The sequence below is a fragment of the Triplophysa rosa genome, linkage group LG11 (assembly GCF_024868665.1).
Source record: "Triplophysa rosa linkage group LG11, Trosa_1v2, whole genome shotgun sequence".
NCBI classification, from domain to species: Eukaryota; Metazoa; Chordata; class Actinopteri; order Cypriniformes; family Nemacheilidae; genus Triplophysa; species Triplophysa rosa.
Window position 1 is genome coordinate 269,046 of NC_079900.1, and position 23,220 is coordinate 292,265.

Consider the following 23,220-nt stretch of genomic DNA (forward strand, 5'->3'; position numbering starts at 1 on the left):
TTTTACTGCACACGCTCGCATGCTTTGATGCAGCCTGCCGGTCAGAAACCACCAACTCTCACACAAATGTCATTACACTGATTTGATAGAAGTCTTAAATGTGTGTGTGTGTGTGTGTGTGTGTGTAGGCTGGCTGAAGTGTATGTGTGTGAGTGTAGTATGAATGACAGTGTGTGTTCAGCTTCACAACAGCAGGACACACTGGACACTCTGTGTGTGTATCTGCTGCACTGCTGTGATTCAACCTTCATCCCTACTGTCACTGTGAGTATCACACACACACACACACACACACACATGTGATCTTCTTTAACAGTGTGTGTGTGTGTGTGTGTGTGTGTGTGTGTGTGTGTGTGTGTGTGTGTTGTTAATTTTCATACTCTGTGTTTGTGTGTAGAGAGTGTGTGAGCGTCTCTCTTCTCCGCAGCTTCTGCGGGTCTTTCTGTCGATTCTGTGCCGTCAGTTTTCTTTGTGTCCCGATCACATGACTTCCTTCTCCAGGAAACTCGGTGAGATGACACACAGGTCAAAGGCCATGAGAGATGTGACCATCATCCAGACGTTTACACGGTCGTGTGTTGTGTGATGCTGGTTTATCTGTGATGTGGATCATCAACCAATGAGAGCGAGAGCTTTAGGTCATGTGTTTAGAGCTGGCCTTGTGTTTTAGTGTTTATCTGAAAACATCATATACATGGGATGATTTGTGATTTAAAGCGTCTGCCAAATGAATGAATATAAATCATGTGTTATTTGTTTTGTCACATGTCTCTTGGTGTGTGAGGTTTTGAAAACAAACACACAAACATTGGCCAGAGATTGACATAAATAATCTCTCTCTGTCTGTCAGTGTCCTCTGGTTTCATCAGACTGACTCTAGAGAACAAAGCTCAGCTGTGTTCAGAAAACAGGTAACAGCACAAATGATATTACTGACTTCCATTGTTTTTATGTATTAAGGATAAATCTGTCACCACACACACACACAGACACACACACACACATTTAACTGCTCATGTTTGAAGTGTGTGTGTTTCAGAAAAGCTTCTCTGAATCTCATCTGCTGTGAGTTCCTCATCAAACTCTGCATGTGTGTGTTTGCACACTTACACAATGTCACCACTGAACTACAAGGTAATGTGTGTAATGCTTGAGTAGTGTGTTTGTGCAGCTCATGGAGTGTGTGTGTGCATAATATGTGAGTTTTGTGTGTTTGTGCAGATCATGTGGAGTGTGTCCTGCAGGAGTGTTTGTCGTCTCTGTGTTGCTCAGTGTCTGATTGGTGTTGTGTGTTGTTGGATTCATCAGAGTCCATCAGAAACACACAATACTGCATCATTTACCTGCTGTACGCATCACTGCTGCATGGACACAGGTGCGTGCATCTCTAAACATCCAGTCACATGCCCGTGAAAATGTGTGTGTGTGTGTGCGCAGGCTGTTGTGTGACGCTGCAGTGTTCTCCGGTGTTAAGTGTGTGTGTGTGTGCGCAGGCTGTTGTGTGACGCTGCAGTGTTCTCCGGTGTTAAGTGTGTGTGTGTGTGCGCAGGCTGTTGTGTGACGCTGCAGTGTTCTCCGGTGTTAAGTGTGTGTGTGTGTGCGCAGGCTGTTGTGTGACGCTGCAGTGTTCTCCGGTGTTAAGTGTGTGTGTGTGTGCGCAGGCTGTTGTGTGACGCTGCAGTGTTCTCCGGTGTTAAGTGTGTGTGTGTGTGCGCAGGCTGTTGTGTGACGCTGCAGTGTTCTCCGGTGTTAAGTGTGTGTGTGTGTGCGCAGGCTGTTGTGTGACGCTGCAGTGTTCTCCGGTGTTAAGTGTGTGTGTGTGTGCGCAGGCTGTTGTGTGACGCTGCAGTGTTCTCCGGTGTTAAGTGTGTGTGTGTGTGCGCAGGCTGTTGTGTGACGCTGCAGTGTTCTCCGGTGTTAAGTGTGTGTGTGTGTGCGCAGGCTGTTGTGTGACGCTGCAGTGTTCTCCGGTGTTAAGTGTGTGTGTGTGTGCGCAGGCTGTTGTGTGACGCTGCAGTGTTCTCCGGTGTTAAGTGTGTGTGTGTGTGCGCAGGCTGTTGTGTGACGCTGCAGTGTTCTCCGGTGTTAAGTGTGTGTGTGTGTGCGCAGGCTGTTGTGTGACGCTGCAGTGTTCTCCAGTGTTAAGTGTGTGTGTGTGTGCGCAGGCTGTTGTGTGACGCTGCAGTGTTCTCCAGTGTTTTGTGTGTGTGTGTGTGTGTGTGTGTGCGCAGGCTGTTGTGTGACGCTGCAGTGTTCTCCAGTGTGCTTCAGTTCATCAGTGTTCAGGATGTCAGTGATGTGTCTGTACCTTCACCCGTGCAGTGTTGTGTAGTTTATCTTCTGTCTGTCACACATCACAGCTGCCCTCATGTGGACACGGTGAGAACTACACAAACTACATCAAACTCTTTTCTAAATGAGTGAACGTCATGTAAATACACACACACTTCACTGCTGCTGTGCATTATCCACTGTCATCGTCTAAAAGAGTGAAGAAAAGGACACAGTAATGTTTTAAAGTCATCCGTCTGTCTCTCTCTCTGTCTGTCTGTCTGAAGTCTGCTGTGAAGAGCATCAGTAAAGCTCTGTCCTGCTCTCCTCTTCTCTTCTCTTTCTCTTCTGTTCATCCCTCTATCCTGAGCTTCATCTTCTGTTACCCGGAGCTGTCGGAGCGATTGGGAGTGAGGGTTCTCACCGGATGTCTCAGTGCTGGATCAGAAGCAGAGGATCTGCTGCAGCTGCTGCGTGATCGTCCTGCCGCTCTGCTCTCGATGCTGGTGAATAAACCACACAACCACACACTTCACAAACTCATGCGCGGTGGGTTCAGGTGTATAATGTGTGTGTGTGTGTTCAGGTGGTGTTGTGTGAGGCTGACGCTGCAGTGGCACACAGAGCTGAAGTTGTGTTGAGGTGTCTGGTGTGGTCATCTGACCGCAGCAGTAGTTGTGATGTGTCTCATCAGATGAAGTCTGCTCTGCTGAATCTCCTGCAGAAACTCACACACACAGGTCAGAAAACTCCAAACAAACTAACACACTGAACGCCAGATCTATCACACACATGACAGTGTTGTCTGTGATACACACACCTGCTGCTGTCTTATCACGTTATATCAACTACACAAGCAGAAATAATCATGTGAATTCTGTGTGTGTGTGTGTGTGTGTGTGTGTGTGTGTGTGTGTCAGATTTCAGAGTGTGTGTGCTGCTGGATGTGCTTTCTGTGCTTCAGAGTAACACCACCGCACAAAGTGAAATGAATCACACAGACTTTAAACTGCTTTACCACGGTAAATACACACACACTTTTATTAACATGTGTAGCAATCATTCACCCGTATGTGTGTGTAATATATCATGTGTGTGTGTGTAGTCTGTAATCTGGTTGTGAAGGTGAACTCCAGTGACTCAGAGCTGCTGTTGTCTGTGTTAAACTGCCTTTATTGTTTCCTGAGTGTGTGTCCGTCACACTGCACTGACAGAGGTACACAACACACACTTACACACACTGATGGGCTGAATAACATCACACTGACTGTGTGTGTGTGTGTGTGCGTGTGTGTGTGTGTGTGTGTGTGTGTGTGTGTGTGTGTGTGTGTGTGTGTGTGTGTGTGTGTGTGTGTGTGTGTGTGTGTTAGTGGTGTCTCTGCTGCTGGGTAACATCAGACTGATGGAGGTGTTGGAGAATGTTTTCTCTCACTCTTCATCATCATCATCATCTCTGCAGTGCTGTTCACTCCTTCTGCTCGCCACACTCATCTCCCTACAACACACACTCTCTGCACAGGTGAGACACACACACACCGCTACACTCAAAACATGTGTCTTCTCCACAACATCAGGCTTACTAGTGCACTTATACCTGCTTTATGTTGTGTACTATACTGCTCTAGTTTACTCCTTGTGCATTCAGAAGAACCGAAGAGATTTGTGCTATCACAGTAGCAAACACCTGATGTGTGTGTGTGTGTGTGTGTGTGTGTGTGTGTGTGTGTGTGTGCGTGCGTGCGTGCGTGCGTGCGTGTGTGTGAAGGGTAAACCCTACGGTACGGGGACAAAATGTCCTCACAAAGATGGCAATATCCAAGACCCTTGTCCTTGTGGGGACATTTTTTGGTCCCCATGAGGAAACAAGCTTATAAATCATACAGAATGAACTTTTGTGAAAATGTAAAAGAGCAGACAGTTGTGTGTGATTGTTAGGGTTAGGGGGAGGGAATATGAGATACAGTTTGTACAGTATAAAAACCATTGTGTCTATGGAATGTCCCCATAAAACATGGAAACCCAACATGTGTGTGCGTGTGCGCGTGTTGTAGGTTTACAGGAACATTACAGTAGATCTTCATAAGATAGTGAGACGACTTGCCTTCAGAAAAAGACACACAGACAGCCTGCTGTTGAGTAAGACACACACACACACACTTGACTCTAAACTGGACGGTATAGTTATTTGGTATGTAATCTCAGTTTTTAAAGGTCCAGTGTGTCATTTTTTGGAGGATCTATTGACAGAAATGCAATATAATAATCATAACCATGTGTTCAGAGGTGTATATGTATTGTGATTAATTAAAAAAAATGTATATATATTCTTGTTGTTCATTGTCTCCCTTGCTTATTCCAGCTTTAGTCCTCTAGTATCATGGCCTTGTAAACTAACGCTACTGTTACACGGGTTGACAAAATGTTAAATGCCTCCTACTTGTGTGTTTGGATAAAAGCGTCTGCCAAATGAATAAATGTCAATGTATAAAGACCTTTCATTATGGAGCGTTATGTTTTTATGATCTTAGAATGAGCTGTTTCGGTCTACATACACCTTGCATGTTATTCACCATGTTGTTTCTACAGAAGCCCTAAACGGACAAACTGCTCTACAGAGCACAAACGCATTATCTCATTCAGCAAAGAAGCAAAAACACGATGACATCTTAGTCCTGTGTCAGCCACTGTAGTGCTTGGAAAGGGAGGGGTGGAGTGAGACGCTAGTTACAATTCACAACCTCACCGCTACATTTCATACACTGGACCTTTAAATAAATCAGTACAAAGACATTTCTCAATGAATGAATTCAATTTCTCTCAGACTCTCTGATGCTGTCTGTCACATAAATGTGCTTTAACAGAATGTGTGTGTGTGTGTGTAGTGTGTAGTATGAGGTTGTTGCAGGTGTGGCTGGATGTAGATGAGTGTTCTCTGGTGTGTGTGTGTCAGAGCGCAGCGCCCGTGCGGTCAGTAGATGGCGCTCTCTATCCGCTCTGTTACAGCGGAGCACAGGCGCTCATGACAGCTCTGTGTGGACTCATGCTGCAGGTACACAAACACATGTCCCATCACACAGTCAACATTCAGCAGTGTAAACATTCATCACACACACGTGTGCTCTGAGAACTGCTCTGCTTGTGTGTTTACAGAGCTTTAGTGAATTCAACATGATTAAACACACTTTACTGTCACTCTGTGTGTGTGTTCAGAAACAGGATGTGATGATGAGCAGCACTGTGAAGTGTTTGACATCTTTGATTGGATTTCTGCACAGAAGAGACGCTGTCATAGGTACACACGACTGTGTCCGGTAAACACACACACAATGAAGAAAGATGAGTAACGTGTCTATGCTGTGTGTGTTTGTGTGTTAGCCCAACACATGGTCTGTCAGCCATGGACACGTTTTCTGCTTTTCTCTTTACTGTCCTGTGGAGGAATTATCACACTACACCCGGCTGTACTGACCCTCATCACACTGGTAACACACACACACGGCTGTACTGACCCTCATCACACTGGTAACACACATAGTGCTGTACTGATTTACTTTAGAACCACTTTTTGTGTATTTTTGTGTGTGCGTGTCCACAGCTGGTGTGTGTTGGTGGAGGCTTCTCAGAGTGGAAGACAGAAGTTCAGTCAGTGTGTAAGGAGGTGGAGACACGAGGAGTGACACAAATCAAAGACAACAGCATAAACACACTGAGACTGCTGCTTACACGAGTACACACATACACACACACACACACTGAGACTGCTGCTTACACACACACACACACACACACTGAGACTGCTGCTTACACACACACACACACTGAGACTGCTGCTTACACACACACACACACACTGAGACTGCTGCTTACACAAGTACACACACACACACGCACTGAGACTGCTGCTTACACACACACACACACTGAGACTGCTGCTTACACACACACACACACACTGAGACTGCTGCTTACACAAGTACACACACACACACACACACTGAGACTGCTGCTTACACAAGTACACACACACACACACACTGAGACTGCTGCTTACACAAGTACACACACACACACACACTGAGACTGCTGCTTACACAAGTACACACACACAGAGAGTGAAACCAAGTCTTGACCCTCAAACAGCCCTTTAAAGGGGTCTGAGAAAGTAAGCATCATCCAAAATGACCTCATTTTACTCCTCACTCCGCTCGTCTAAAACTCACACTGGTCCTCACAAAGATATACAAGTACACACAGCTTTGACTGAAAAGACAAAAGTGACATCATAATCATGTGAAATGGAATGTTAACCCTGTGTGTGTGTGTGTGTGTGTGTGTGTGCGTGCGTGCGTGCGTGCGTGCGTGCGTGTGCGTGCGCGTGTGTGTGTGTGTGTGTAGTGTTGTGCTCTTGCTCCTCCTGATGATCTGAAGACTAGGATGGAGAACTTACTGGAGTCACTTCAACATCAGCAGCAGTCCTGTGATAGCCCACCACCTCAACACATGCTGTATCCTCACAACACACAACAATCTGTGTACACTGCTCATTGTTTGTGTGTTTCCTTAACACTGTGTGTATCAGTTGTGTTGATGGAGTTTGTGTTCTTCTGTCGGATTTCACAGTCAACACTCAGATCGTGTGAATCACACACAACAAACACGTCTGACTCCTCAAGTGTTCTCTGACTGCTTACACTAGTGTTATTAACTTATACTGTAACTTTACGAATATTAATAATTTCTTCATGTTTCGATTTTATCATTTATAAATCAGTTTGTTGAGGATGATTTAATAATAATTTGACATTTTCGTTGTGTACATGTGATTTTATTTGGTCAATTTTGTGAAATGAATTGTGGAAAATGATGGCTTGTCATGACGCGACAGTGACGTCACCGCGCACGCGTGCGTCGCTGAAATCGCTCCGTGCGGAAACCGGTGGTGTAAAGGACACGCGACATGTAAGCGATTCTCTGTCAGACACATGACGTTTCGAGTTTACACGCGTGTTTTATTCACACGGACCGATGCGTTTAACCCATGATCGCTCGTGTCGCGTGTCAGGTGAGTTGATCCGGAGTCACATCGCATCACAGCTGTAACATCTGCATCAGTGCTGTGTGTCATCATTCTAGTGTTGAGTTGCACATCTGAATTCATTCAGCGGGTCATTTCACTGGTGTGTAACGTTACAGTGTATTTGATGTTTTGTGAAGCACTCGACTGTCGTTTCATTACACTCATGAATGTTGTGATTCATCGATTTGATAGAATTTCATCGTTATTTTTCTCTCTGATGCGCGTGAAAACAAACCAGTTGAGCGGGTCTTAAAGGGACAGTACACGCATTAATGTGCTGTGAAGAATGTGTGAATTCTGCTGATTCTCTGCAAACATGTTGATGATCAGAACATCCATTGGTTTCATGCTGCTCTGTCACATGACATGAATCTATCCGTCTCTGAGCAAACACGTGTGGAGTCGAGATCTACAGACTGGTTCATTTAGCACAGCTTCCAAAAGGTCTCGTTTAGGACCCACCAAATCAACTTGAAATAAAAATGCACATTTAATCATTCAGCAGTTTCTTGATTCTTTCATGATGGTCATAGAAATCAAATTGATGTTTAACTACAATACCAAAATAGTCGTCACCAGTCATTAGTGGGCTTGTTTGTGTTTGATCATCCAGGATTATACATCAGTGTTGACATGAGTTGTGTTGTGAAGTATCTGCTGAGATGATGATGTCATCAGTCTGGAGAAACCAGAAGAACGACACTGAACCCCTCTGCTCGGGTTCATGTCATCCAGCTCTGTGTTGTGTTGTGTTGTGTTACAGTGATCATGTTGAGCGTTTGGACCCTGATGATGATGATGCTGGTGACCCCGGCGGCCCTCGCCTCAAACTCTGACACACATCACAGACACAAACATGACTCAAACCTGGAGATCTGTATCCTTACACATACACAGATGTGTGCGTGTGCGTCTGCTGTGTGTTGTGTTGTCCTGACCGTGGTCTTCAGATAAGCGTTTGTTTGAGACGAAGAGGAAAGATCAGCTGAACGCTCTGAAGAATCTGGTGGAGCTGAACGACATCAACCAGCAGTACAAGATCATCGACATCATGCTGAAGGGACTCTTTAAGGTCCTCATCACACACACACACACACGTTCAGCTGAACCACTCTCACATCATCATCCTCTCTGTGTGTGTGTTTGTGTAGGTGCTGGAGGACTCTAGAGCTGTTCTCATAGCTGCTAATGTACAGCCGGATGATCCGTTCCCACAGGACCACAAGATCAAAGAAGGTGAGAGCGAGGACACAACACACACACACACGCGCTCTCTCTTGATTCGAGTTTTCAGGAGTGGATTGTGTTTAGTTACAATATTGTCAAAACATTGTATATAACGTAAGGAAATACACAATAACAACAAACAATAATGTGCTGTTAAGATAATTAGTGCTGAGAAAAGAATGAAATGAAAATATAATTCTAAAAGAATTGTCTGTCTGTAGCGTACTCTCATGTGGTGGAGAACACGGCGTTTTTCGGTGACGTGGCTCTGCGCTTTCCTCGTATCGTTCATCATTATTTTGACGGAAATGCTGAATGGAGCGGTCTGCTGCGCTGGGGTCTGACCTTCTGTAACCAGACGGGTATTTTTACTGGAGGAGCACACCAACACGTCCTCACGCTGGTGAGACTGAGGCATTGTGGGTAACACCAGGATACATGATTGGACATACTGACGTGTGTGTGTCTGTTCAGATGTCACAGGAGCTAGGAATCACAGAGAAATCTCCAGACTTCATCAATCCGTTCCGCACAGAGAGAGACGACGTACGTACACACACACACACACACACATGTATCACCAAAACATAGCACATGACTTGAAAAATAACAGTAATATTTTATGATATACCTATAGACGGTTTCATCTTAACAACATAAACAAACATTACTGCACATGCGCACGTTTGTGAGCCCAACTGAACTTCCGGGACACATTCACAAACAGTAGAGCGCCTGTAGATGATTTCTGATAACAAGCAAAAGAAACCCAGAAGAAGCGTAACTTGACTAAACTTGTCTCACCAATATTCTGAATTTAGACTGTGATACCAAGCTCAACCGCTAGATGTCAGTGTACCATACGGTTTCTTTAAATGCGACCGAACTACAGGACCCATTCAACATTGTTTATTTAATACAATTATTATACAATAAATGAATATTAACATAAATATAAATAGTTATATTATTAGACACTAGTCAAACACAGACTGGAAGTAAACTGGAGGTCGGGCGCGCGCGTCCGATGAACAGTCTTTAGAAAATGACTAAAACTATGTGAATGAATTCTGAAATCTGCCCTCTTTAAAAAAAGAAAAGGAAAACAAAACAACAATCTCATAATACTTTCATTTACACTTAGTCATTCAGCAGACGCTTTTATCCAAAGCGACTTACAAATGAGTATTCTTTACTTGATTATCTTCACATCGTGGCACTTTCATTTTCAATTCATATTCATGTAGGTTCTATATGTTATAATAGCTGAGATGTTGTGGGTAGAACACAGCTGTTCTGTGATAAATGTGTGTGTGTGTCAGATGCTACACACGGCAGAGGCGTTCCAGAAGATTCTCCGTGAGGAGGAGAAGAGGAGGAGGAAGGAGGAGAAGAGGAAGGAGATCAGGAAAGGACCTCGGATCTCTCGTTCAGAGTTATAGAGCCGAACATCTGATGTCATGTGATGTGGGTTTGAGCAGAACACGCCACACGTCCAGTGTTCACACACACACACACACACTTATCAAAGTTTACAGCTGATCACAGTGACTTTCTGTGTGAATGTGTGTGTTTAGTGCTGTAGAGTTTGAGATTTAAATCTGACTGCACTGCCTTTATACAGGGGTCAGTGGGCGGGGTCTGGTGAGTGGGCGGGGTCAGGGTTGGGGCTCTGTTACTCAGATTAATGATATTTTGGACATTACAGGTCAGATTCTACATACTGAAGAGAAAACTAGAAACAGAAATAAGTAAAAAATGTACACAAATAGAAAGAAATGTATTAAAGTGGAGTTTGTGTGTTTTGTAGTGTGATAAGAGAATGGTTAATGTGTCTTTTATTTGTTAAAGTGGTGTTTGTGTGTGTATGAGAGGCAGACAAGATCTGATCTGACATCTGTAGATTCATGACTGTACCGACAACAGACATCTGTGGTGAATGAATCTTGAATGTGTTGTAGTTGATGTGCGGATGGATTCACTTCACCTTCTGTTCTAATAAACTCCACAGCAGCTGCTGATCTGAGCTCATCGTGTCTCTTCTGTAATAAATCTTTATCTAAGCAAATGAACGTTCACAGAAATATCAGATTCTGGATTAAAGCGGGTTTGTGCGCTGTGTCAGAAATGAAAGAAGTTCAACATGTGCTCAACAGATCGTCTCGTGGACAGTTTGCCGTATGCACATTTGTTAAGCACATTAATCATTTTATTGTCATTATAAATCATGACAGACGTGAAATATTCAATATTCCTGAGCAAATTGCTTTTTAATATGACGGTATGGAAACGGCAAAGAGACCCAAAGCAGTTCCTGGTAAGAGTCTTTGATTTGTTTGTATTGTTAATGTAGGTTTTTTTAGACAATATTTACAAAATCGAGATTTCGCAGACGTCCTGTCACTGAAGTCCGGCAGTCACGTGACCTCTTCTGTTTACACCGCCTGTTTACATTACGAGCGAATATGAAATTTCCTGATCTGCAGGATTCTAATATCTACAACTACCTCATCAACTTTTCATTGTCCGGAGACTCTTTAAAAGTCTGAAGTGATCAAAATTGACGTGAATTTTGTAATGGATATTCACAGGCCGCCCGGCCCCCCTGTGGGTGGTACTGTGACCCCCATTATTTTTTATTTCAACAAACACAAAATTATCACCTTAAGAATTATGCTGATTATTTGATTAAAAATGCTCAATTTAGAATAATATTTATGTATGCAATATGAATAAGAAAGATTTTTAATAGACGTTGAAATATGCACGTATTACCGATTCTGCTACAACACATCTGCTGCTGAAATCCCCCTCCCTTCCACCGCTGCCACTTGTTGATTGGTTGTTCACAATTATTGAGCTTGTTAAGCGCGAGAGTAAGAAGAGAAACATGTATGCGTGCTTATTTCTTCACGGATTTTTGTTGTTTTAAACAGTCATAGACATGGACATACGAAATTGGTTAAAAAGACCACAATCTAAAGTTACGGATGGTGAATCGCTTGACAAGGATGTGTCCAGAAGCAAGGAAGGTGGCGGTGCTAAAGTTATTGATGAATCGCTTGACAAGGATGTGTCCAGAAGCAAGGAAGGTGGCGGTGCTAAAGTTATTGATGAATCGCTTGACAAGGATGTGTCCAGAAGCGAGGAAGGTGGCTTGGCTGCCATGATGTTGCTGTTAGCGGCCTGACATGCTCGGAATCATCACCCTCAACGAGAACAGCACCTGCTTGCGTCGAAAAGGAAGCTCCAGATGACCTTGGCTCAGACACACCATGTCAGGTTATTTTAGCAAAATATCCAATGACATTATTTTCTGGAGAGATGAGGTCATTTTCGAGCAACTGGTTTAAAGATAGAAATTGGTTGGAGTACTCTGTGAAAGCCGATGCTGTAGAAAATTTCGAACAGGCACGGTCTCCGATCCAACTTTTACAACCAGGGGATTTCGGGACTGGAAACACGCATTAGGAACAGCAAAAGATCACATCGCATGTACGGCGCTGTGGATGGACAAGGAGCACAGAGTGGCGAAAGGTCGGGAAATATCTACGCTTTTAAACTCTGATCAACGAAATCGCTATTACCTCTCAAGCATAATTGACATGATCGAATATCTGTGTGCAAATCAGCTGCCACTAAGAGGAGATCAGGACGCATGTCGGATGGTGGCAGTGGGCTATTTTTATCCCTCTTTAAGTACACCCTCAGAAAAGATCCTGAACTGAAAAAGGCTGCGAAAACTATTCCATGTAATGCAATTTACACTAGCCACGAAATCCAGAATCAGGTAATTGAAATAATGAGCACTTTAGTTACAGAAGAAATAGTCAGAGACGTAGGATATTCATTTTATACAGTCAAAGTCGATGGAACCAGAGACCCAACAGGGACCGAAAATGTCAGCGTTGTGATTCATTATGTTGATGACCTGTTTGAGGTTAACGAACGTCTTCTAACTGTCGCCACAACAGACCGTGGAGATGCTGCAAAGTTAAGCGAATTGATTATTGCTGAGCTCAGAAAAGCGGGACTTAACACTGACCGAATTCTCAGTCAGGTGTATGACGGGGCAGCAGTTATGTCCGGAAAACATGGAGGGGTGCAGAAACGTTTACAGGACAGACTAGGCCGAAGCATTCCCTACACGCATTGTTTTAATCACAAACTACATCTAGTAGTTGTTCACGCGTTGTCGACTGAAAGCGCAATTCAAGACTTTTTCAGAGTTTGTGTTTTACTTTACAAGTTTATCAGAAAGCCCACAGTAGCAGTTCATTACAAGGGCGAGAAGCTGAAACGTCTCTTGGATCAGCGATGGACAGGCCATCTAGACACAGTTTGTGTTGTTCTTAAATCCTTGGGAGATATTTGTTCGTTATTGGCGGTAGGGCTGGGCGGTATACCGAGTTGGAGGGATATATCGATATGTTTACCCAACGCGATACGGGATTAGCCTACATCGTTCATATCGATATGGTTTGATGCCGTGCACGCGCTCGCTCTGCGCAAACCAGACCGCGCCCGCCTGCCTGCTCCAGCACACAAGGTAGCACGCGACATGGAGGAACGCGCCGCCGGTCAACACTACAGAAAACTTACTGGTTAGTAAAACAAAAACAATAGTTCACTCATTTGGAGGTGGTTTGGATTTAAAAATTCCAATGAGCAGCAAAAACAGCCAGTCTGTAGGGAATGTAATGAATCAGTTGTATCAAAATGTGGAAGCACATCAAATCTCTTCCACCACTTACAAAATTACCATAAAGTGCAGTACGATGACTGTTTACAACTTCGTGCTACAACTTCGGCCACGAAGACCACGCAACTCAAAACATCTGTCCCGAAACAAAGCTCTCTGGAAGCTTCTTTTACCCGAAGTGTGCCTTACAAAAAGAAAAGTCGCAAGTGCAAGTCCTGCTGCTGACCAACTTTATGGAGATGCAGATTTCATTTTCCAACAGGACTTGGCACCTGCACACAGGCCAAAGCTACCAGTACCTGGTTTAAGGACCATGGTATCCCTGTTCTTAATTGGCCAGCAAACTCGCCTGACCTTAACCTCGTGAAGAAGAAGATGCGATATGCCAGACCCAACAATGCAGAAGACTGAAGGCCACTATCAGAGCAACCTGGGCTCTCATAACACCTGAGCAGTGCCACAGACTGATCCACTCCATGCCACGCCGCATTGCTGCAGTAATTCAGGCAAAAGGAGCCCCAACTAAGTATTGAGTGCTGTACATGCTCATACTTTTCATTTTCATACTTTTCAGTTGGCCAAGATTTCTAAAAATCCTTTCTTTGTATTGGTCTTAAGTAATATTCTAATTTTCTGAGATACTGAATTTGGGATTTTCATTAGTTGTCAGTTATAATCATCAAATTAAAAGAAATAAACATTTGAAATCTATCAGTCTGTGTGTAATGAATGAATATAATATACAAGTTTCACTTTTTGAATGGAATTAGTGAAATAAATCAACTTTTTGATGATATTCTAATTATATGACCAGCACCTGTATATAACGACAACATTAGCCTAATCAACGACTGAACTGTTCAACATTCACGTGGTTTATTGGTCTGAACAAAATAATCGGCTACTTTTTACCACAACACGTTTAGTGTGGTTGTTTAGTCTTTATTTACAAGAACTACACACATTCATGACGAGACACGACAACACGCTAGCTATCGACACCGCCAACCATATATTATCTCTCAGCTACGTTACGCTTATAAAGTGCGAACCGGTGTTGCGCCAATGACACAGACTCACCCCTAGTTCACACCGCACGCGTGAGCAGAGGAGAGCAGCGCCGTCAGCGTAACTACGTCATCACTGCACCTGCGGATTCGCGAGCACACAGGAAGCGTTTGTATAGCGTGACCGCAGCTGCATCGAATGTGCAAGGTAAGCAAGCCAACCAACCACATAGCATACATTCGTTCCCTAAGTTTAAACATTTGTAAACGTGATACTCTTAAAATTCTGTTACCAAGGGTACAAGACCCATGTACAGTATATTGGTAAACAATATGGTCAAACAAAACAGATCGCCATTATGTAATTGTCTTACCATCTGCACAAATAGCAGAAGCTATTTCAACCCAGGCTTTTTCCTTTGAATATATGTCTTTGTAATATTTACTACAAGGATCATAAAGCATTTTGTGCTTCTCAACCTCAACGATCAGCCTCGTGTCGTCCATTGTGGTACAAGAATGAGGTATGACACGATCACCTTTTATAACGAGCTCCTCGGAAAGTTGGCCACAAACTCAGGTTTGATTGGGTGCTGCTAGAGCCGCTTTCTGGCTAGTTAACTGACGTGATTTTATAAACCAAGCTTCCACCCAAACGGAATAATTAAAAACAAATGAAGGGGTACATCAAATATAAATGTTTTTTTTTAACATACTCCCAGTCTTGCAAAAAAAAAACACAACAGGCTTGCTTATTCAGAATCAGAAAGAGCTTTATTGCCAAGTATGTTTGCACATACAAGGAATTTGTATGTGTAGGTTTAAACAGTTTGTTTCAAATGGAATTGTTAAGGACTGTAAGGGTTAATACGCCACTGACTGAAGTTACTGCAACAAGAGCTTTTTTATTTAGTATTTAGCTTTCTTATATCATTTAAGTTTTCATTATTTACTGATGTTTATTTAAATGTTTTATATGCTGTAGTGTGCCGTTTCACTGATGGATTTGCGCGTTAAACATTGACGGATGTTTCATTTCAGATATCATATTTCAATTTCAAGTATTTAACAATTTCAAGTATTTAAATAAGGTCTATATTTCTCTTCCACTCGTCATGTAGTTGCTACACACAAATATAATAATATAAATATTATCTATATAAATAATATATATTTCTCAACCACCGCACCATCGCGGTCGATTTGTCTATTACCACCGCGGTGGTAAAAAACTGCCACCGTCACAGCCCTAAACATGCACGCCGAACAAAATACGCGCTGCTCGCGCTCTGCTCACGCGTGCAGTGTGAACTAGGGGTAATAACAAATACGTTCAGAATAGTGGTGGGCGGATCGATCCTGAAGTATCGATACTTCCGATACTGAGATTGTATCGAAAAGGATCGATCCTAACATAAAAATATCGATACTAATGTGTTTTTAGTTTTTACTACTGATTTTATTTATTTACTAATGTAGCTAATAATTGTATAATGAAGAAAAACTATTTCCCATACACCTAGTTTTGCACACGTTGCTCCTCCTGCCCTGCTGTGTTTTGTAGTCCGCTATCACGTGACTCAAGCGCAAGCGCGCAGACGCAGCTGCAGCCGGCGAAAAGAAGAGGAGCATCTGTGGAGTTTATCACCTCGGTGAATAAAAACACTGAGAACTGCGATGTATGGCAGTGGGCCTTTGGGGGTAAAAAGCCAAAGATTGAAAGTACTTTATTATTTAAGCACTTTATTTACTTTGTTTCTCAATTGTGTGCACTTAGTTTATAAATTCACTTAAAAAAGTGTAATGAAAGGGAAACATGTTAATTTGTTCTATTATTTTGTCTAAACATAACACTGAACAAAAACGGAAAAGCAGTTTTAAAATCTTTGTTCTTGAGTAATAATTTTGTGCACTTTGTTTTTTTTAAGCTAGAGAAGTAGTACTGAGATAACGAGAAATTGTTTTGTTAAATATTGTTTTTCAGTTCTGTTAATCTGTTATTGTTACTATTTTCCAGTAATAATTTGGTGCAAAGTTCATGTTTGCAAATTCGATTACAGGAATAAATAACTAAATAAATAGATTTATTTGGTTTAAATGATGTCCAGTGTTTTAACATCTACATGATTAATTAGCCTACAGGCACATTAAGAGCACAAATCACAAAATATTTTAGTGGTCATGAAAATGTATTCAGATTTAGCATATTAATGATGCATTCATCTGATAAATCATGACATTTCATATACAGGAAAGTAAATGTAAGTTCAAGTGAATGCTTTTTAAAAGTAAAAAGTATTGGTATCGGTATCGAAATCGAAATCGGCAATACTGGCCCTTACTTGGTATCGGATCGATACTAAATTTTACAGTATCGCCCACCACTAGTTCAGAAGTACAGGACAGTAACAAAAAATGTACAAATAACACTTACAAATCCAGGAGCCGGACCGCTAGGTCTGCATCCGCTTTGCAACCCGTTGCCTCTTGCTTCTCACACCACCGAGTGTAAGCCCGTCCGATATTGATTCATCCTCGTGTCCGATCACTCTCTCGCTTTATTTTCTTAGCTTCCTCCGACAAAACCCTCTTTGGTTTTTTGGCTGGCTCTGCCATGGTGATGTTTTGGATAGTTTCATCTTACTGTTAGCTCTGCTGTTGGCTAACTTCTCCCGGGCTACGAGTAAAACGTGACTTATGCCGTAAAGCAGGGGATAGGCGGGGCTTGTACCGGCCCGAACACTAAAGTTACAAGTGCAATTTCAGCCGATAGGAGGCTGCTCAGGTAGCAACGGCAGTAAAATTCGTCCAGTTAAAAGTTGACCTACCACTAAAATAATTTTAGAGACATTATTTTAATGTCAAAAAGTTGCTTGTTGTCGCTTTAACAGCTTTTCTCTGCCCAAGTCATGCAATAAATCTGACACATGCAACCAGTTAACAGAGCAAATATTCACATATGCCTGGCTGTGATCTCCCAGATGAAAGATTAGTTTTAATGTTTCCAACAGTTTAATGTTTTACAGTTTGCAAATGACTTGTAATTGTATCCTAATTTAGTTACTTGATGTTTGGTAACAAAGGGCCTTCTGTGCATCAGCAACACCGACTCAATGACAAACAAGTCCTTCATAAGAAGACAACTGATGGCACCTGTATCCATAGCAACTAGTTTCTCATTAATTAACCATTTGATTGTTAATCATAAATAATAATAAACATATAATAATATATTATGTGACAGGCAGTCGTTCATGCAATGCTATGCAAAGTCATGCTCCTATTAAACAGCTACTTGAATAAAGGTACAATATTCAACAAGCATATTTATTCAGCAAATATTTATGTATCAATCATTGGGAGCTGAAACAAACATTGTAGCAAAAATTATATTTAACATGTTTAAATGTAGTCAGAAATATGACCAAGAAGTATCAACAGAACTTCTCCAGGAGTATTAATCCACTTCCAAGCATACAACAGAGAATACAACAGAGCAGGTATTCCAAAACACTTATCAAAGGTCTAACAGAAACACGTATGTGTGAATGTGGGGGCTCGTACGTGTCTGGGTCTTAGAGCGGCTCACAGTAAACGCAAGTTTACACCATCACACTAATATAGTGGCATTACAATGTGATGTTGTACAACACTGAAATGTGTTATTCTTCTTTTTTTCCATGCACAACCGACGAACATAACATAGGCTGAAAGTAGCTAACATGGGGCTGCTGCTCGGTGTAATAACAACTTCACGTAAACTCTTAAAAATTAAAGCAATTCATGCAATAGACAGATGGAAATCTTGCAGCCTGCACGTTTCTTCCATTTTTCTGTTCCGCTCCCAAAAACAAGTCCGGGCAAACCACCGAGTAGGCACCAATCAGAGGCCGCATTTTTATGATGTCATCACGTAGACTTCTTACAAAGTATTTTGCAGTATTTTTAAACTACAAGAATACAAACACTGAAGTATTTTGATACAAACTATGAAGCCATTTTCATCAACCCAATCAAATACAAATTACAAAATACAATTTTGTATTTAAAATAGGTCTTTTAAATGCATGTATCATAATTACTGCCCAGCCCTGCACACGGGCATGCTGGAACACGAGCAGAAGGATCCTAGTTGGGTGTGTCCTCAACAGCAAGAGAAAGTAAGTGAAGGAGAAAGATTCTGAGGGTATGCTGTCCAGACAGTGTACTATATAAGGGCGGTGGCCACGCCCCTAAGCGCCATCTTGACCTGCATTGGCCAGTTCCTTTTTCATTTCTACTGGCGTTGTGCAATAAGGCTTCAGTAGGTTTGGAGAAGGGAATTCCCTAACCCTAATGTTGAGAGACCTCTCTCGAAAGGGAACTCCCCATGTAGAAGTCGTGAGCACACATAATTCATTTCACATGATACATTTAGCATTTTCCCATGCTCAGCACATAAATATTATTCAGAACGATAATGGCAAATTCGCTCCAGGTCTACATCCCCTCCTGTCATCTTCGCTCTGAAAATGAGCGACGCCCTGTTGATCCATCACAGCGAGGCACCAAATCGCTTGCAAACCCCTTCTTATTGGGTTCCTCCACCCAAACTGCATCCTTCACAACTTTCACAAAACAGCTCTAAACATACCTGTTCCGCATTTATTTGACTAACCAATAACTGTCTGATTGTCTGTCAAAAAAAATAACAATTCTTGTTGTTCATTGTCTCCTGTGCTTACTGCAGCTTTAGTCCTCTAGTATTATGGCCTTGTGAACAAAACGCTTCCGTTTAGTGTGTTGACAAAATGTTAAATGCCTCCTACTTGTAAGTGTGTTTGGATAAAAGCGTCTGCCAAATGAATAAATGTCAATGTAAATGTTATGAATGTTATAAACTTTGCATATAAGCTTTACAAATCACATAACCACTAATAAATACACTCATACACACAACGAATAAAATATAACACAGGAAACAAGACTCCGCCATGGGGTCAGGGAGAAGTAGGCTACACATCCACAGCATTCACTCACAGCCCGAGAATCCCCATAAATATTAACATGACTGTAGATCATTGTAGGAATGATCGTGTTAATATGTTGTATATAAGTGTATGGGAGCCCGTTGTCTGCGTCTGGTGTCAGTGTGCTAGGTCACTGTTTCCTCACGAGCACGCTCAGGTCGTGCTGGAGCACCTGGTAATAAAGTACCTACAGTCAGAGCCGTTTCTTGCTATATGCGGACAATGCGGCTGCATAGGGCCCCGCAGCCACCAGGGGGCCCCCAAACTGCAAGTTCAGCCTCATATTTTATTATATTTTGGAGAATTAAAAGTACCTGTCTTTATTTGCATGTATTGCATGCATTCATTTGCAAAGCATGTAAGTGTTCATGGGGTAATCAGGTCAAAATCACCTTGGGCTGGGCTGTCACGTGGTAAGTGACGTCTGCTGACAGGTCTGACGGGATGATTGACAGCCGCCCACCTTCCACTGAAGTGATGAGAATAGTGGTAGACGCTAATTACAATGTCATCGAAACGTACTTATGCGTCTGGTGCAGAGAAACGCAAAAAGAAGAAAACCGATGAAGAAAAACGATCACAGGATAAAGGTAAGGCATTTGATGTGGGTGGAGGGGGACACATAATGCCAACTTTTGAACAAGTTAGTTTGCTACTTTTGTCATGCTGGCTAGCTCAGCTAGCCTCAGATAAATGTGAGCTACCTCAGCTAACGGGCTATGATTGTTTGTTTGTGTGTAAATAAAGTCAGCTTTATCCAGAGCAAAATGCTCAAATAAATGTGTCTCAAGCACAGACCTGTGCTACTATTTTGTAAATAAAACCAATTATTATCAGACTGATTATTGTTACTTTTAGTAGTAGTAGTACTAGTAGTAGCAGTATAGCAGTGGATTATTCATATAGCACTATGCATTTTAAATGATCACTGCTATGAAATATTATCCAATTCTTTGCTCTATTGTATTTATTTTTTATTAATTGTGCAGTAACATGGATGCTGGTCCATTATATACTTATTTATTTAAGTAAGTTTAGTTATTTATTTTTTACTGTTTTGGAATGGTGGGTTAAAGCTTTTTTATGTTATGCCACCTCAAAGTTTACATTAAACATTTTTCAAGAACACACTGTATCTGTTGCATTTATTCATGTACTCTAGCCTGCTTTCCTCTTAAAATGTAACAGACTGCTGCATCATCACAGAATATATGAAAAAGTTATTAATCTCTACCTCAGAGTTTGAAAAAATAGGGGCCCCCAAATAGTATCTTGCATAGGGCCCCCAAACAGCTAGAGACGGCCCTGCCTACAGTCAACCATGTCTACGACTATTGTACTTCAATCCGAGACACACAAAAATGACTTTGCTCAGCTCATTATAATATAGTGTCATAAGCGCATGAACTGTCCAGGACTCAGGAGCATATAAGCTCGCATTCACATAAACAGGTGGCCAGATGTAAAACATAAAACATTACATGACATCGAGGCAGCTGGCAGCGAACGCGCACACAGTCAGTAAAGCACCGGTACAAACCCTGGGAGTGAGCGCGCACGGTCGAGGCAGCTGTCAACGAGTGCGCACCCCAAGTCCGTTAAAGCACCAGCGCCGATACAAACCCTGGGAGTGAGCGCGTACCCTAAGTCCGTTAAAGCACCAGCGCCAGGGCTGGAATTAGGAGGATGGGGCCCCTGGGCTTGAGTTGTTTTCGGGGGCCCCCCGTACTATTTAAAATCATATGTTTGTTAGCATTAGTAAATGTTTTTTTTCTCCAATGACTAACAATGACACTTGTTCATTGGTTTACACGTTTATAATGCTTGTCTTGACAGTGGGGGCCACAAGTGGTGCGTTTATAGCGTGTAGGAAGTTTCAAACATACTTAAATGTAAAATCCAATCAACATTAATAATCAACATTACAATATCAAGGGGACTACAGTTTTTGACATAATCATACAGCCCTACCATTATGTATATTAAAATTAAATTTATTGATTCATAATAAGAAAACTACTAAAAAGGAACAAATGTGTGTGTTTTGCCTGTATTATTTTGCCGTATATCAAAAATAGCAATTGTTACTAGTAGAAATTCAATTCTTGATATCAAGAATTATAATTTTTACTAGTAAAAATTGAATTGTTGATATCAAAAATTCATATCCTGAGAATGATTAAAAGCTAATTCGGCTTGCCATACCCTCTGGGTTTCCCCTCCGATGTGGTGATCAAGATCCAGAAAGTTTGTAGCGAATAACACGTGGAAATCACCCGTTCACATTAGCCACGCCCACTACTACAGTAGAGACAAGCCGGAGGAACCTGCGCTTTCAGTCACACATCAGAAGACATCAGCTGAGAATCCATCACAGGTAACGCTCGTGCATCCAACCGTTTCTATGACAACAGTGCATTTATGTTCTGCACTCATTTATGTGTGATAACTCTCTAAATGATCAACTATATGAATTATGTGTAAGAAGAATGTGCCAATATGATCCCAAACTATAAAGACTTAATGTTAACATTTAAGCTATATGTATTCAATTATGAAATGTTAAAGAAATAAAATAGATATTTATTTGATTATTTGACTAGTTTAAAGTAAAACTCACACAGTTTTGCCTAAAGTGCATATCAAATCTTGAGAGTCTGATCTTTAAAGAGATTTCTCATTGTGTTTCACGTGTTTTATAAGTCGATGTGCGCCACTGAAGACTTCTTTTCATACAGTTTTATTTGAAACAGTTATGCATTTATGTGTTCTGTGTGTTTTTACAGTTAAACGATGTCTAGCGTCAGTGTGACGTGTTCAGAGATTCAGACGTCAGTGGGGTTCGTGTATTTGGTTCTGACCAGTGTGTTCAATCTGACTCTGGATTCTGACTGTGAACAGTCCTGGTACACAGAGGTGTGTGTGTGCGTGTGCGTGTGCGTGCGTGCGTGCGTGTGTGTGTGTGAGAGAGTGTGGGTTAACCCTAAATTGTGATTTTGAACAGGACGGGGTCGTGATTGCAGATCCGTCAGCTCACAGATGGATTGAACCCGTGACGTCCGTTTCATCTGATGGACTCATCACATCTCACTGTGTGGATGAAGTTCATCATGAGATCATCTGTCATTCAACTGGAGTAAATCACTGCACACACACACACACACACACACACATACACAAACTCATACACATCAACTAATGCATGAAAATATTCCAGCTGATGAAAAATATTAAAAATGATGTTTTCTTCTCATTGCAGCTCACTCACAAGACCAGATACAGAGGTGTGTGTGTGTGTGTGTGTGTGTGTGTGTGTGGTGTGTTGTTGTGTGTGTGTGTGTGTTGTGGTGTGTGTGTGTTGGTGTGTGTGTGTGTGTGTGTGGTGTGTGTGTGTTGTGGTGTGTGTGTGTGTGTATGTGCGTGTGTGTGTGTGTGTGTGTGTGGTGTGTGTGTGTGTGTGTGTGTGTGTGTGTGTGTATGTGTGTGTGTGTGTGTGTGTGTGTGTGTGTGTGTGTGTGTGTGTGTGTGTGTGTGTGTGTGTGTGTGTGTGTGTGTGTGTGGTGTGTGTGTGTGTGTGTGTGTGTGTGTGTGTGTGTGTGTGTGTGTGTGTGTGTGTGTGTGTGTGTGTGTGTGTTGTGTGTGTGTGTGTGTGTGTGTATTGTTGTGTGTGTGGTGTGTGTGTGTGTGTGTGTGTTGCGTAGCGTGCGTGCGTGCGTGCGTGCGTGCGTGCGTGCGTGCGTGCGTGCGTGCGTGCGCGTGCGTGTGTATGTGCGTGTATGTGCGTGTGTGTGTTTCACTGTTTGTGTACATGTGTGTATGTGTTTGTGTACAAGCCCAGATAGCACAATCCATCTGGTTTACGTCTATTTGACGTCTGCATTTACATCTGTAAGTCATCTGCAATACATAGTTTGTTCATCTGCAATA

The 23,220-nt window shown here is 42.2% G+C and overlaps 2 protein-coding genes across 3 annotated transcripts in view; both read left to right on the forward strand.

The window, feature by feature from the left end:
* The window catches only part of LOC130561093 (meiosis inhibitor protein 1-like), a 13,847-nt gene extending 6,837 nt beyond the window's left edge, over nt 1–7,010 (forward strand). Inside the window, exons 13-31 of the mRNA XM_057345217.1 lie at nt 1–40; nt 129–264; nt 398–509; nt 851–911; nt 1,040–1,134; nt 1,222–1,375; nt 2,232–2,379; nt 2,559–2,777; nt 2,858–3,011; nt 3,192–3,293; nt 3,377–3,487; nt 3,642–3,790; nt 4,323–4,407; nt 5,154–5,320; nt 5,482–5,563; nt 5,647–5,753; nt 5,867–5,998; nt 6,667–6,776; nt 6,851–7,010. The exon at nt 1–40 is cut by the window's left edge and continues 104 nt beyond it. Coding sequence (XP_057201200.1) covers nt 1–40; nt 129–264; nt 398–509; nt 851–911; nt 1,040–1,134; nt 1,222–1,375; nt 2,232–2,379; nt 2,559–2,777; nt 2,858–3,011; nt 3,192–3,293; nt 3,377–3,487; nt 3,642–3,790; nt 4,323–4,407; nt 5,154–5,320; nt 5,482–5,563; nt 5,647–5,753; nt 5,867–5,998; nt 6,667–6,776; nt 6,851–6,911 — 2,225 coding nt within the window. The 3' untranslated portion in view covers nt 6,912–7,010. The remainder of the gene's footprint in view (nt 41–128; nt 265–397; nt 510–850; nt 912–1,039; nt 1,135–1,221; nt 1,376–2,231; nt 2,380–2,558; nt 2,778–2,857; nt 3,012–3,191; nt 3,294–3,376; nt 3,488–3,641; nt 3,791–4,322; nt 4,408–5,153; nt 5,321–5,481; nt 5,564–5,646; nt 5,754–5,866; nt 5,999–6,666; nt 6,777–6,850) is intronic.
* Nucleotides 7,011–7,177: 167 nt separating this feature from the next.
* LOC130561157 (coiled-coil domain-containing protein 134-like) lies at nt 7,178–10,601 on the forward strand. 2 transcript variants are annotated; one of them, XM_057345324.1, is made up of 7 exons: nt 7,178–7,333; nt 8,112–8,225; nt 8,299–8,420; nt 8,500–8,584; nt 8,797–8,978; nt 9,050–9,121; nt 9,898–10,601. In XM_057345324.1, the coding sequence occupies exons 1-7, from the start codon at nt 7,297–7,299 to the stop codon at nt 10,015–10,017; spliced, it is 732 nt and encodes a 243-aa protein (XP_057201307.1). In that variant the 5' UTR covers nt 7,178–7,296; the 3' UTR covers nt 10,018–10,601. The 2 variants fall into 2 exon arrangements, with proteins under 2 accessions (XP_057201307.1, XP_057201308.1); XM_057345325.1 differs by lacking the exon at nt 7,178–7,333 and adding an exon at nt 7,334–7,448.
* The last annotated feature ends 12,619 nt before the right edge of the window (nt 10,602–23,220 follow it).